Source organism: Anomaloglossus baeobatrachus, chromosome 4 (assembly GCF_048569485.1).
Source record: "Anomaloglossus baeobatrachus isolate aAnoBae1 chromosome 4, aAnoBae1.hap1, whole genome shotgun sequence".
Lineage (NCBI taxonomy): Eukaryota > Metazoa > Chordata > Amphibia > Anura > Aromobatidae > Anomaloglossus > Anomaloglossus baeobatrachus.
Genome location: NC_134356.1, coordinates 126,901,745 through 126,917,924, shown reverse-complemented (window position 1 = coordinate 126,917,924; position 16,180 = coordinate 126,901,745). Strand labels below are relative to the sequence as shown.

The 16,180-nt window shown below is 43.6% G+C and overlaps 1 protein-coding gene across 1 annotated transcript in view; it reads right to left on the bottom strand.

Moving 5' to 3' along the window:
• LOC142303289 (organic cation/carnitine transporter 2-like) overlaps window positions 1–16,180 on the bottom strand; it is an 82,858-nt gene that overhangs the window by 10,356 nt on the left and 56,322 nt on the right. The window contains exons 6-9 of the mRNA XM_075344537.1: window positions 14,612–14,712; window positions 10,851–11,065; window positions 7,614–7,796; window positions 3,490–3,625 (exon numbers count right to left, since the gene is read on the bottom strand). Coding sequence (XP_075200652.1) covers window positions 3,490–3,625; window positions 7,614–7,796; window positions 10,851–11,065; window positions 14,612–14,712 — 635 coding nt within the window. The remainder of the gene's footprint in view (window positions 1–3,489; window positions 3,626–7,613; window positions 7,797–10,850; window positions 11,066–14,611; window positions 14,713–16,180) is intronic.

Sequence of the window (16,180 nt, the reverse complement as noted above, 5' to 3'; positions counted from 1 at the left end):
AACACGAACTTGCATCCGAACTTAGAATTTACAGTGATGGGATGGGCGCGGGGGGCTGTAAAATAAAGAATATAGTTAATATTAAACATTGTCATTATCCTTACAGGTCCCGCGACGCGTACTGCAGACTCTGTCTCCTGGTCGCTTCTGCTTCATTGCTCTGCCCCCGGGTAACCACCATTGACTACAGGACCTTCCATGACGTCATAGCCATGAGACCAGTCTAGTGTGAATGTTGTATTGCTTTATGGGTTACAGACTGGTCACATGGCTATGACATCAAGGAAGGTCCTGTAGTCAGTGGTGGTTACCCAGGGGCACAGCTGACCGGCCTCAGCTATGCACTCGGGTGAGTCTCTGACTGCTCTCAGCTGAGTCTGTGTGAGCAGACCTGTGTTTGTCTTTTCGCACAGATGTAGCAGAGCTGAAGATGCTCGCCCACCTTTGGACTATGTCAGAGGGGGTTTTTTTTTTGGTAATAAAGATGGTGTCTTAAAAGGTCTTCAGTTTTATCTCTAATAAAAAAAATTTCTCGCTGTTTGTTTGTTATTTTAACAGTAAAAAAAAAAAAAAAAAAATCACAGATGGTGTCTGTGATTGTATGCTGGAGTAACCTGAAACCTGCTCATACATTCTAACATCTAGAATGTATTGGCAGATTCAATGTTACTCAAACAGCCAATCACAGACGACCATTCTGCATGACAGAGTCTGTGATTGGCTGTTGGGTCCCTCACATATATAGTAGTGTAAAAATAAATACATTTTAAAAAAAATGACATATCTGCAGTATTTTTGATTCTCAGCGCAGATAAAGCGGACGACTACGGGCTGCCCCACCCCCAGCTGCTTGGCTTTACCTTGGCTGGCAATAAAAATAGCATTATATATATATATATATATATATTTTTTTTTTTTTTTTAACCATTTAAAAAAAAAAAAAAAAATTAAAAAAAAAAAAAAATGCGTGCGCTCCTGCCGTATTTTGATCGCCAGTCAGGTAAAACCAGGCAGCTGGGGTTTCAGCGTGGTAAGGCCCAAGCGTACTGGGCCCCCCACGCTAAAAACCGCAGCCAGCAGCCGCCCCTGGAAATAGTGCATTGTTTCTTAACGCCATTTCCAAGTGCTTTACCCAGCTGGTCTAGTGTCCCTGATGGTGGTGGCACGCTGAGTATTAAAAAGGGGTTAATACCAGCTTTGCATTCTCAGCTGGTACTAAGCCCAAAATTCATGGTGTCACGCCAAATTAGACATGGCCACCATGAATTTCTAGTAGACAGTAAAAAAAAAAAAAAAACACATCACATAGGAAAAAAATTGTTATTAGCAACAAAACAAAAAAAACATTTAGAGGCTCCAACTTTATTATAAAAAAAAATGCTTAGTCCGACGTAGTCCACAGGTAAAGCAATGTCAGCTCTGCATAGGCAAGTGTCTCTACAGAGCGAGAAGCAGAGAGCAATGTCAGCTCTGCTTCAGCACTCTGTACATACAAGTGTCTCTACAGAGCGAGAAGGAAGCTGACACTGAGGGTATGATAGCACTTGCGTATGACTTGTGCGAGTCTTGCATTGCATCACCCCGCACACTCTCCTGACAGGGGAGCCTCAGCTGCATGTATTTTCGTGCAGTTGACCCGCTCCTGTCAGGAGATTGGACGCTGTGCCGGGTGATACCAATGCGAGACTTGCACAGGGACAGTCAAAGTTCAATCGAGTCCATGAGCAATGCAGTCGGGTGAACCCTGATGTCACCGCAAACACGGCCGAAAACAGCCAAAGACTGCCAAGCGACAGCAGTGCAGTGAATTCCCCCGGAAGTTAATGATCAGACCCGGAAGCAGAAGCGTACGGGAGACAGATTCTGCAGGACGCGAGCGGGACCTGTAAGTATAATCATAATGTTTTTAAATAATGGGCTTGTTTTTACAGCTCCTGGACCCGAACTGTAACACGAGCTTCCCAAGAAAGCTCATGTTGGGGATCGTGTGCACGAACACTAGGTGTTCGGTACAGATTCCGAACTTTACAGTTCGGGTTCGCCCATCACTATCATTGAGCAGTTCGGGTCTCCATCCATGTGCAACCAGCCATAGACAGATCACTTGTGAGGGTGGGTGGGGGAAGTTTTTCCACTTTTTTTTTTCCCTGTGCACACTACATCTGATCACGCTGTTGTTACCCCCACTGCGAGCCGTTCAAACACTTCAAGGGCTGAGGACTGAGCATACCCGAGCACAGCAATGCTCACATGAGTGGTTTGCATAGGTAAAGCACCCAAACTTGTTTTATTTTCTTTGTAAAGTCTGTGTTTGGTACAAACACAGATCCTCGGGTTCGCTCATCTGTAATTATGAGCTGTGCATTAACGTGAATTTAACATTCTGCAGATTCTGAAGTTTAATCAAATCTGCAAATTATCATGTTCAATGCACTTAAGGTTTGACCAAAAGGCTCAGTGCACCATTCCGCTTGTTTTACAGAACCTGCATTCCTCACTGAAGACTGACAGGACTGGCTTGCTTGAAGAGAGCACTAGTTGCAGAGAAAGATCATGCAAGCTTGCGCTATCAATAGAGACCAACTATGGTGATGACTGCACCACAACCTCTCCTGTAGACACCCAAGCATCTTATTGTCCTCTTCCACTCAGGTGCTGCAACCTGGACCAGAAAGTATATCCAGGTATTTGACACTGCCAGAATTAAAGGGACTCTGTCACCAGGAGTTTGCTAACCCATCTGAGAGCAGCATGATGTGAGAGCAGTGACCCTTATTGCAGTGATCTAAGAGTTACTGGACTGCTTGCTGTCATTTTAATAATATCCCTGTTTTATTTGCTGCAGATGTACTTTTCTCTGAATGCTGAGCTCTGTATAACCCCACCTCCACCACCGATTGGCAGCTCTCTGCCCATGTACAGTGTAAACAGAAAGCTGCCAAATCAATGGTGGGTTATACATACCTGATTAACATGGCTGACTACTTGGCAGCACGATTACTAGTCCTCTAGTGACAAAATCACTTTTAGCACCAAGAGATTAACAAAACTATAGTAAGCAGCCAAGTGAGTGAAATCACTGGAATCAAGAACTCTGCTCTCAGATTAGGTGACGAAAACCTGCTGACCGATTGCTTTTAAAGTAGTTATCCCATAAATGCTGAACTCTATGAGCCTAGAGATTTTTGAATTCTAACAACATGCAGATCACGCTATCAGGATCCAAAGGTATTGCTAGTGAGAATGGACAGTGAAGTGACCGAAACTATGCCATTTGTATATATCATTCATATATCATTCATGTGCCAACTAGACGTGCTTCGCTTCTCTCAATTCGTCTGGATGGGGTTTGTAGGTTTAAAAATTTTAATTTAGTGGATTAAAAAAAAAAAAAAAGAAAAAAAAGGGAGGAATGTAAACTTTTTCCAGCTACTGTGTTTTGGTTGCAAATCTACAACAACAAAGATGAAAAGATAAATCTCCACTTACCCTTTTACTCTAAGCATCTCTTCAATTGTGTCTGGCAAAGGCATACCATGGGTTTCTGGGAGAAACAAGGTAAAAATACCCACAAGAACAGTGAGACTGCCCATCAGGACAAAAGGCAAATGTTTGTCATAGGCACCTGGAGAAGTAACACATGTAAAAATGGACATCAGGCAAGTTTTAGAAATTATCTACATATTTTAACATGTAATTTTGAATGTAGAATAACCTTGGTATAATATCATCTTGTAGCAGGTGGAATTCCGGGAAGTGAAGTGATTGAATTTAAATTACCGTACCACAAAGCAACATATATCTATCTATATACAGTGGGTACAGAAAGTATTCAGACCGCTTTATTTTTTTTCACTCTTTGTTTCTTTGCAGCCATTTGGTAAATTTCAAAAAAGTGTTTTTTTTCTCATTACACGCTGCACCCCATCTTGTCAAGAAAAAAACAGCAATGTAGAAGTTAGTGCAAATTTAAACAAGAAAAACTGAAATATCACATGGTCATAAGTATTGAGACCCTTTGCTCAGACACTCATATTTAAGTTACATGCTGTCCATTTTCTTGTGATCCTCCTTGAGATGGTTCCACTCCTTAATTGGAGTCCAGCGGTGTTTAGTTCAACTGATAGGACTTGATTTGGAAAGGCACATACTGGTGCATGTCAGACCAAATGAGAATCATGAGGTCAAAGGAACTGTCCAAGGAGCTCAGAGACAAAATTGTGGCAAGGCACAGATCCAGCCAAACTGAGCAATTATGGGAGAAGAGCCTTGGTGAGAGAGGTAAAGAAGAACCTCAAGATCACTGTGGCTGAGCGCCAGAGATGCAGTAGGGAGATGGGAGTTCCACAAAATCAACTATCACTGCAGCCCTTCACCAGTCGTGCCTTTATGGGACAGTGGGCCGACGGAAGCCTCTCCTCAGTGCAAGAAAGCCTATGAAATTCTGCATAGAGTTTGCAAAAAAACACATGAAGGACTCCCAGACTATGAGAAATAAGATTCTCTGGTCTGATGAGATGAAGATAGAATTTTTTGGTTATAATTGTAAGCGGTATGTGTGTAGAAAACCAGGCACTGCTCATCACCTGCCCAATACAATCCCAACAGTGAAATGTGGTAGTGGCAGCATGATGCTATGGGGGTGATTTTCAGCTGCAGAGACAGGACAACTGGTTGCAATTGAAGGAAAGATGAATGCGGCCAAGTACAGAGATATCTTGGAGGAAAACCTCTTCCAGAGTGCTCTGGACCTCAGACTTTGCCAAAGGTTCACCTTCCAACAAGACAATGACCCTAAGCACACATCTAAAATAACAAAGGAGTGGCTTCAGAACAACTCTGTGACCATTCTTGACTGGCCCGGCCAGAGCCCTGACCTAAACCCAATTGAGCATCTCTGGAGAGACCTGAAAATCGTTGTCCACCAACGTTCACCATCCAACCTGACGGAACTGAAGAGGATCTGCAAGGAAGAATGGCAGAGGATCCCCAAATACAGTGAAAAACGTATTGCATCAGTCCCAAGAAGACTCATGGCTCTACTAGCTCAAAAGGGGTGCTTCTACTCAATACTAAGTAAAGGGTCTGAATACTTATGACCATGTGATATTTCAGTTTTCCTTGTTTAATAAATTTACAAAAAATTCTACATTTCTGTTTTTTTCTGTCAAGATGAGGTGCAGAGTGTACATTACTGAGAAAAAAAAAATGAACTTTTTTGAATTTACCAAATGGCTACAATGAAACAAAGTGAAAAATTTATAGGGGGTCTGAATACTTTCCATACCCACTGTATACCCTACCTTTATGGCTCTTATCCAAAACTATCCCATCTCCAGCTGCTTGCCCTACACTAAATGCATATAAGAGTAATATTAAAGAATAGAATAGATTTTTCATGTTGCACAAGCAAGGTCTCCTTGCCTACATGCCTCTAATACACTATCCTTTTTCTCCAGTAGCTTGCCCTACACTAAATGCAGACTGAGCGGTATTAGTATTGAAAAGAGTCTATTTCAAATTAGCGCTGAAAATGACGATTTAATGTTACAACAGCAAGTTCTGTGACGCTATAAGACACTCTCCCTATATAATCACTGGGTACAGAGGACAGAGCATGGCGGCACCTGGTCTTATATAGTCCCCATGACGATATGTGGCCAGCCAAATCACAGTATTGCTAGTAGCCAGCATTACATGATTGGCAGGCAATCCCTGCATGTTTAGTGGCTGAAAAAAGAGCCCGCGAAATATGCAAAGCATGGACTTTGAGTATGGCACTAGAGTAGCAGAATATTCAATAGAGTATTGAGCTTCTCCAGAACTCCAATGCACGATTGAGTACTAAGCATGCTCGCTCATTACTAGATATAGTGAAGGAAATAATTATTTGATCCCTTGCTGATTTTGTAGTTTGCCCACTGACAAAGACATGAACAATCTATAATTTTAAGGGTAGGTTAATTTTAAGAGTGAGAGAGAGAATACCCAAAATATAATCCAGAAAATCACATTGTATAAATTATATAAATGTATTTACATTTTGCAGCGAGAAATAAAGTATTTGATCCCCTACCAACCATTAAAAGGTCTGGCTCCTACAGACCACTTGGCCACTCTAATCAACTTGTTACCTGCTCTAAAAATAGCTGTCACATTGTCACCTGTATAAAAGACTCCTGTCCACAGGCTCAATAAATCAGTCAGACTCTAACCTCTACAACATGGGCAACACCAAAGTGCTTTCTAAGGTTGTCAGGGACAAGATCATGGACCTGCACAAGGCTGGAATGGGTTACAAAACCATAAGTAAGACGCTGCGTGAGAAGGAGACAACTGTTGGTGCAATAGCAAGGAAGTGGAAGAAATACAAAATGAATGGCAATCGACATCGATCTGGGGCACCATGCAAAATCTCACCTCTTTGGGATATCCAGGATCATGAGGAAGGTGAGAGATCAGTCTAAAAACACAGGGGAACTTGTTAATGATCTCAAGGCAGCTGGGACCACTGTCTCCAAGAAAACAATTGGTAACATATTACACTGTAATGGCTTAAAATCCTGCAGTGCCCAGAACGTCCCACTGCTCAAAGAAGGCACATGTGCAGCTGGCCCATCTGAAGTTTGCCAATCAACACCTGGATGATTCTGAGAGTGATTGGGAGAAGGTGCAGTGGTCAGATGAGACAAAAATTTAGCTCCTTGACCTTAACTCAACTCGCCATGTTTAGAGGAAGAGAAATGCTGCCTATGACCCAAAGAACACTGTTCCCTCTGTCAAGCATGGAGGTGGAAATATTATAAGATTTTGTTTTGGGGGGGTGTTTCTCTGATAAGGTCACACGACTACTTCACCGCATCAATGGGACAATGAATGGTGCCATGTATCGTAAAATCCTGAGTGACAATCTCATTCCCTCCACCAGGACATTAAAAATGGGTCGTAGCTGGGTCTTCCAGCATGACAATGACCCAAAACATACAGTCAAGGCAACAAAAGAGTGTCAAAAAAAAAGAAGCACATTAAGGTCATTGAGTAGCCTAGCCAATCTTCAGACCTTTATCCCATAGAAAACTTATGGAGGGAGCTGAAGCTCAGAGTTGCCAAGTGACAGGCTGAAAATCTTCATGATTTAGAGACGAACTGCAAAGAGGAGTGGACCAAAATGTGTGCAAACCTCATCAACTACAAAAAATGGCTGACTGCTGTGCTTGCCAACAAGGGTTTTGCCACCAAGTATTATAAGTCTTGTTTACCGAAGGGATCAAATACTTATTTCTCTACAAAATGCAAATAAATTAATAATTTATACAATGTGATTTTCTGGATTTTATTTCAGATATTCTATCGCTCACTGTTAAAATTAACCTACCCTTAAAATTATAGACTGTTCATGTCTTTGTCAGTGGGAAAACAAACAAAATCAGCAAAGGATCAAATAATTATTTCCTTCACTGTATTACTAAATAAAAATGCCGTATTTTGCATCTAGGATTTCTCTATTGTGTTCTCTGACAGGTAGAAAGTTACTTATACAAAATGCAAGTTCAATATCACAAATTTTAGTAGGTTTCATTTTATTGAAAGATGTATAAAATAGCAGGACTTACCAAGGTACACAAAATAAGGGGATAAAATGCTGCCTAATCTGGAAGCCATAGAACTGGCCCCAACCCCCATGTTTCTTACAACTGTGGGGTACAGCTCAGCAGTGTATACATAAACCATGGAGAAAGCAGATGTGATTCCAAATTTCCCAAGCATGACCAACAGGACAGACAGGATATTCAGATCTGCAAGAAAATCAGATAGCACATGTTCTCATCAAGATCAAAAACATATGGCATCTATATCAAATGACTTCTACTAAATAATGAGGTTTCTGAGGAACCAAAGTGTCTGGGGCCTGGAGTCTTAGCACCCCCCCCCCCCACACCCATTACAAAAGTCACCAGTAAGCATACAAGGAATTAAACAGTCATGTTGGCTTTGATAATGTGTAGGAACATTTTAAAAACAGCAGAATCAAGAATATTCAGAGTAAAAATAATAAGTAAAGCCGATTGGCCATCTGTAATGTTTCATTCACATTAGGCGAATTTTCCCGTAGTTAAAAATCAGTAGAGGGTCCAGCACTAGATCGTCGAAACATGAAATCTCTATTTTATCCTTTTCCAACTGTACCTCACCTCAGACTATGAGTAAGAGCCAACTCGCTCAAAAAGCGTGAGCTACATACCAGGGGTACACAGCCTATAGCCTGGGGGCTACATGTGGCCAGCAATGCCATTCCTTTATAGCCCCTAACCATTTACAGACAAGATTCTCCGTGTCTGGTGGCTGCCCATGTCTTTTCCTTGTCCGGGAGAAGTGGCTTGCATATGGCTGCTGGGATGGGCAAGTACTAGAAACGTATTTATGGACCATCTCTGAGATGCCATATGTTGCCAGAGTGGGGGGTCATCTGACTCCTAAGTGGTACTTCAGTACAAAGGAAATGTAGTGGAGATGTGGTCATGTATTGTGCGGAAATTTTTATTGCTGTTTTCGGAGTGGTGAAATATGCAGCAATTTAATTAATTCATAAAATACAATGGAGTGAAAAACCCAGATATGGTCTCCTCCTTCCTGGAGTGCGATTAGGGAGTAGAAGACCTCCACTCACCTGACAAACTTCGGCCTAAAAGTGGAACTGCCACCCAGCATACATTTATTGCATACACTTTCTATGCCATAAATATAGTACTATGTTTTTAAGCGCCCATTGGGATTAGTTTAAATGGAAGGTGCTGCGATTTTAGGTTTTGTATTAATAATTACTGATTATGGAATAAATTATTTTTAATACAAAATTAAATTTACTCTTTATTTAGTTTTTATTTAATTTTATTTTTACGCTAACACTGGGGGCTGCCATCTTGGATTTGCAGTGTGCAACGATAGTTACTTACCTCAAATACGACAGTACCTGTGCATAAGAGATGCTAGTCGGGCTCCGACCCCATCTCCTGCACTGTGGCTGCACCCTGGGCTGTCCAGATCACTTCTCTGGGAGGAGATCGCTGCCATCTTTGTGGAGCCCACATCGTATGCTGTGCGCTTCACTTTCCCGGTCACCACTGTGGGCTCAGTGTGGGGCGGTGATCGCAGCTGATATTAGCTGCAATCACCGGCAGCTCTTCCTGTCACTGTACTCAGCGGTAACAGGAGTAGCTGCCAAGACACCAGGCTAGGAGGAGGTGCCGGGAGCGAAGGCCTGGGATGGGGTGAGTACTGGGGGCAGAGTGCAATCATCGCAACCTAACATCTATAGTACAATGCCTGGCAGCAGATCACTGCTCGCCGTGTTCAAAGCAAAGTAGAGAAGTCACACGCTGCTGTGCTCTGAACATATTGAAACAGCTCTGCTATATCACTGCACACCAGCTATGTACTGTATGCAGCTCTATGGGGCACGGTATTGCAGAGCACGGTATATTATGGGGTACAGTACTGCGGAGCACGGTATATTATGGGCCACGGTATTGTGGAGCGCGATATATTAATCGGGCAAATTATACAGTGGAGCACTATGCCAGCTGTCCTTGGTGACACATTAGACATATTAGGATCAGTTAGCAGTCCCCAACAAAATGGCTCTGCACTGTGATCCAAATTTCATCCTCCTTTATCCTTTTGGAAACACCCAGAAGGGGAGGGGGAGGTGACATCACACACAGGAGAGCAGATTGCGGCCACTTTTACTGCAGTTGTAATCCAGGCTAGTTTTACACTTGGTTTTCAGCAGCTGCTCCCCCTAGTGTTTAAAGTGGAACATATCAAAGTTTTTAAATTATTTTTTCATATTTTGCTCCATAGTGATAATATTTAAACAAGACATTAAAACATAAATAATTTATAATTTTTTCAGTTATTTTTTTTTTTATTTTGATGGCACCTTCCCTTTAATCTGACAGTGTGTGCTCATTGGAGCAGAAAAAAAGCTGTGCACCCTGGATTCCTACCTAATGGTGGATATTTTTGTGGCTTGTCCTTCTACCATCATTTGTGTACCTTCTGCATATGGATGAGCTGTAACATAGTGTGTTTTGGTTGAACGGTTGGGTAAGGTGTCAGTCTAAGGCTATGTGCGCACGTTGCGTACTAGCGCTGCAGAAATTTCTGCAGCGATCTGAAGAGCACATGTGTGCTTCAAATCGCTGCAGAAAATGTCCGTAGAGAAAGAGAAAAAAAAAGCCGATTCCATGCGCTCTGCCTGCAGCTCCTGCCATAGACAGAGCAGGAGCTGCCGGCAAAGCGCACGGAAGAAGTGACATGTCACTTCTTAGAACGCGCGCTTCGGGCAGCAGCCGAAGCGCTGCGCTCTAATACGCCACGTGCGCACGGCTCCTGCATAATCTCCATAGATTATGCAGGGGACGCAGGACGCATGCAGTTACGCTGCGCTACAAAGCGCAGCGTGACTGCATGTAATTACGCTACGTGCGCACATAGCCTAAAATGTATGGGGGTATTCAAATGTCAGCTGTCAAGAGAAAAATGGCTTGGGCATATTGGAATACAGCGTCCCCGATCCTTCAGTTATCTGTCAGCGGCTTCTCTCCAGGTCCCAAATTAAATGAATATTCTTTAAATATATATGTCTTAATGCACATTGTAATATTGACACTAGCTGATATGTACACAAGGCATACATTGCTAACGCATAATGATACATAGTGCAAAAGTTACTACAGTGAAATCTTTTTTGGCGTAGAATATTTACTTTGCATTTCTATTGTACTTTCAATTACAAAAACGCTCACAAAATAAAAAAAGGCATAATAAAAAGGTAACAAGCATCTTACGTTTAGGCACTAGCTGTATGAAAAGAAGAACAACTCCACCAAGGAACAATGTGCTGGATGTAGAGTATCTTCTGGAGAAGTTTCGGAGCAGCAGCCAAGCTATGATATAAGCAGGGACCTCAATGATAGCAGATAGGAAGCAGTTCACATACGGGTCACCGTGTAAATTGGGAGTGTTAAGTGACAAGCCAAAGTAGCCTACAGATATTATCATCCTGCAGAAATAAAACACAAGTAGTTCCAGGCTTAGGCATGGGGAATAGTGCAAGAAAAGGTCTTTCAAGAGCCAGCAGGGGGCATGCATGGATTTAATACATGTTAGAAGTGAGCCCACCAGAGTGAAAGGCTGTTTGTTAGCCGCTTTATGCTACACAGAGGGAATCAACACTAGATGCCAATGTAACCGAATAGGCACGAGGAGTCCTTAAAGGTTCCTTTACATTAAACAACATTTTACACCAATGAGGAATTATGTACAACCAATGCTTTTCAGCAGCAGTTCTGGGTGCCAGCATCTACACGTGTGGCCCTGTCCTTGACACAGGGCAGCGATTCCTGTATGGGACACATTAAGGGAATGTACCCATGATCAGGACTCCCTGCATCCTGGACGCAGCAGGTCCTGACCTGCGGGTCTGCGAGTCTCCTCTGTAGGAGACTGCAGCTGCTTGTAACCACGATCAGGGTTCAGTGCGCTGCGGTCTCTCGCTTCTCCCTACGGAGGACGCATGCGAATCCACAGTAAACAATTGACATGCTGCAGCCTGGAAAGACGCACCGCAGGTCAGTGTTTGCTGCGGAAAAAAGAGGCACAGTGGGCACGAGATTTCTAGCAATCCAGTCCACTATGCTTGTACTGTACAACACAGCGTTTTGGACGCAGCTGAAGTGTCCAAACCGCTGCAAACACTGATTGTGGACACGCACCCTAAGAGTGCAATGTCTGAAGAGGAATGGCTGACTGCTCATTCAATGACTAAGCCAACCCCCTTGTCAATGAATGGGCAGCATAATGGCTCAGTGGTTAGCACTGCAGTCTTGCAGCGCTGGGGTCCAGAGTTCAAGTCTCATCAAGGACAACATCTGCAAGGAGTTTGTATATTCTCCCTGTGATTTCATATGTTTCCTCTCACACTCCAAAGATATACTGATAGCAAATTTAGATTGTGAGGCCCAGTAGGGACACTGCTGATGATATATAAGGGAATAAAATAAGCCAGTCAGCTAGCCACCTCCATAAACAGTACCAGCCACAGCTGACACAAGAAACTCTCTCCTGTGTCAATCAAAGGGGGCCAGTAGAGACTGGGAGCTCAGGCCACTGCTGATATCTGGAGTTTTAGGTACCTTTGGAAAAAGAAATGTATTATTAAGTTCTAAAGTTAGCTGTTTAGTACAGCTAAAAAGATTTTTTTGGAAACAGACACCCCCTTTAAATAGGACCTAGATGTTTACTCCTCTGCTGCAAAGCCATTAATTTCTCTAATTAAAGAGGTTGTCCACTACTTTTACTTTGATGGCCTATCGTTAAGGTCTGACACTTGGCATCCCGCCGTTCAGGTGTTCTTGGTGCCTACGGCGGCAGCCGAAAATGCTCAGTACCCGAGGCCGGGTATTGCACATCCACCTCCTGTTCAAATCAATAGGAGGCCAATGTGCAGTACCCAGCTGCAGCCGCTATCAGAAGATGGAGAAGCGCCAGAACTGAGCATTTACGGCTGCCTGCTGCGGCTGCCCGCACCGAAAACAGCTGATTGGTGGGGGTGCTGGGTGTCGGACATTGATGACCTATCCTAAGGATAGGCTATCAATGTAATAGTAGTGGATGGATAACTTCTTTAATATAAATCAGGCAGTTTTATAAATATCTCCTAAAAGAAAAAACAAACAAAAAAAAAAAACCTTCCCTGATAGAGAAAATATTTAGCAGATTTAGCAATGTGAAGTAAAGACATGGCCATAATCGCACTGTTACACTGATTAAATTGATACCTTTGAAGTTTTCTCCTAATGAGATATCCGTGCACAAGGTTGGAACTGGTGAGAGGGACGTAGGCATATACAGACTGGTTTCATGGCTTGCCTTCAATAAAATGGCACTAGAGACAGCACATGCGTAAATTGACATCTGAATTCAATGAAGATGTCATTAAGGCACGGTCTCCACCCGCGCATACACTGCCATCCGGTGCTATTTTATCAAATACCATCTGTAAAATCACTGCACATGCACCACCAACGCCAATAATGGCGGCAGAGCAAAATTTCAAACAGGAGGCAGGTCACTGGAAAATCAGTGACCTGTCATTGAAACCCAGGAGCAAGCGGAGGGGCCAGACCAGGGGGAGAAGACCCTACCCACAGTCTCACCCTTCTGCACTGAAATCTCCTTAGAAGAAAAAGGTCTGATTAAACAAGAACAACACAGCAGATATATTCAACCAAGGTTTACATTTTATCAGTATTATAGTGCCATTGCAGCCATGTCTTTACATTGCTAAATCGTGCTGACAGGTTCTCTTTAAGCTCCCTCTGATTGCGCTTTAAAAGGGACAGTTACCAGTTAGTGATGTTAGAGCCGGCTGCTGTTATAATGCGCAAACAAGGCTCGCAGTCTGACTGCAAATGCGGCCCTAAAGGGCTGTGGGAAGGCGGTTGCTAGAAACTTGGGTTCTGTAGAGGCAGTTAAGGGAGAGTTTTCTTTATTTTATTTATCTAGAGAATTAGAGAGAACACTTAGAAAAGTGCTAAGTATGTGGATAAGTGTTTTTTATGTGGTATTGCAGCACCCTGGGGTAACAGGTGCCGCACAGGACTGCATTACCCCGGGTTCCTGGAAGACCAATGCTGGTAACTGCACTACACACACACAAACTGCCCTCTTCCCAGGCGGAGCAACAGGCTAGCAACGGGTTTAGAGGGGTAGCTGCCCATTGGCTGGGACCTGCCCAATCCAGTAGCCGGAAGCTCAGGGGAGGGGTGTGGTCAGTTCTGACAGTTGAGAGTTGTCTGAGATGAATGGTAGGAGGTGAAGGAAGTGTCAGTTGGAGAAGATAGTCGGTGTGTGTGTGGAGTCAGAAGGAGACCCCAGTGAACTAAAGAGGAGACCGGTTGCCTGAAGGGGAAAAGAGCCATTACCCTAAGGGACCGAGCACAGCGGGGTACAGGACCCTAGTTCGGACAGAAGCTCCAGGCCCATCCGATAATCCTGCAGGTGATCGGGGACTTTCACGGTCCATCACCACCAAGAGTACGGGGCACAGTAGCAAAGTGGGAACCTGGGAACAGGGCTCCTGTTCAGCCCTTAAATTGGTTCAAGCTGCCTGCCAGACGTACTCGGGGAAGAGACAGATGGAAAGACCAAGGAGGGACCCCAAGACGCTCCAGGCCACAAGGACCCCCAACTTAATAAAGTGCAAAGGAGGAAGAGTTCACTGGCTCGCCATACCAGCACTGGGACTAAGGGAACCCGGGACCCACAGAACCAGCACAAACCGGGTTGCTGTACCAGGCAACTGTAAGTAAAGGACAAGTTGAACTGCAGTCCCTGTGTACGTCTGAATTCTTTCTGCACCCCTACAACAGTCAATATCTACACTGGGACTCAGCCCTACTTGCGGAGGGCCTTGTCACCTAAGCTACTTATTAACACCAGCCCCAGCAGTGTGAGACTATGCAGCGGCGGCTTCTACACATTGCCGCATACCGCAAGTGGCGTCACAGACATTAAAAACAGTATACACCTAACTGTTTCCACTTACCAGAGCAAAATAGAAAGAAATGTGACAATACGAATATTTCTTGATTTCAGCAGGTCAAAAAATGTATATGCCTTTCGAGACTGATCTTTCAGATCTTGAAGCTATGACACCAACAAATGAAATAAAACAAAAACAACATAATGTACACTGTATCATAGTAAACTAATACACCTATTGGTAAATATTAAAATACAGAATGGCACAACAATGCTGTAAGCAAAAATTATATTATACAAATCTTCATACCCATGAAGAGCACTCTTATCAGATGTGTTCCTTAAAGGCAATGGCCACTTTATCTTGTTACTGCAGCTTTCCTCACAAATGCATACACATTATAAAATCTAACCTAGCTCTCATTATCATTTGTTAATTCTATGGCTGTCAGACATGTGATTCCAGACAGTACAGGGAGGGTAACATTATAGTATGTGCAAATTATTCAATTATACAAGTGGAGCCAGAGCCCTTCTTGCAAGAGCTTACAATTAGGGCTGAGCAGATCTGGACTGTAGAAGTCCGGATCCGCGTGGTTTCAGCGCTATCTGGGTGCCGGACCCAGGCCCGGGATTCCATTTGCACGATCCGGATTCGGGAATTAAAGAGACACAATAAACTAAAGAAATAAGTGAGAGTTTCATACTTTTCCGAGACTCGGTGTCATGGCGGCACACTGCTTCCAGGTCGCACATTCACTTCCTGTACCTCACATCGCATACACACAGCTTTGCACGTTTTCCTCGCCCACCGGCCGTCCTCTCGTCTGTGATTGGTTACAGGCTGACGCACCCCCCAGCCTGTGACAGTATCTGCCTGCAGTCATCGCTCATCGCGGCTCAGTCATAGGATACACTCAGAGCTGGTAGTCTTCTCTATGGCTGCTCGCTCTGAGATGTAGCAGAGCTGGATGTGACGCGTGGGACCTCGTGTGGATTACGCCGGAGCTGCATGGTGTTGGGGATTAATAAAGTGGTCAAGGAGGGTGTGCTGTTGTGAATACATTTGAATTAGATTCCAGTTTTGGGCTCCCTCATGTGGTCAGTGCTGGTAATGCAGCTGACTTTCTGAGTGGGAACTGGACAGCTAAGTAGGATTTGCAATCATGTCATTTGGTTTGGGCCTCTATAACTATGTTGCTTCCTTTCGTTCCTTGGCGGAGCTCAATTGTATTTCCTGTGTTCTAAGGACTTCCTGAAACCAGCCCTGTTCTCTGTATCTGCCAGAACTCCTCTCAGATAAGTTGATCTTGTACCTTTGCTTATGGTTTTTCACTTTCTTGTGATTTTGCCTGTGTGGAGTTCCTGGTGGAATTGGATTATTCCCTGCTGGGAGTATCTGTGTACCTTACTCCATGTTCTGTTAGGTATTGTGTTTTGCCATGCTTGGTACAATATTCAGTCCCCTCTCTATATCAATGTTTTTCTTAGATCCCAGTAACACCAGAGTACTGATATAGCGGGGAGAGAGCCTGTTCAGGCTCAGTATTTTTCCATGTCAGGTGTGCTGGTATTTATTAGGGTTTTTACGGCTGCAGTCACTGATCTTTCCTATTCTTTTCTATGCAGATAG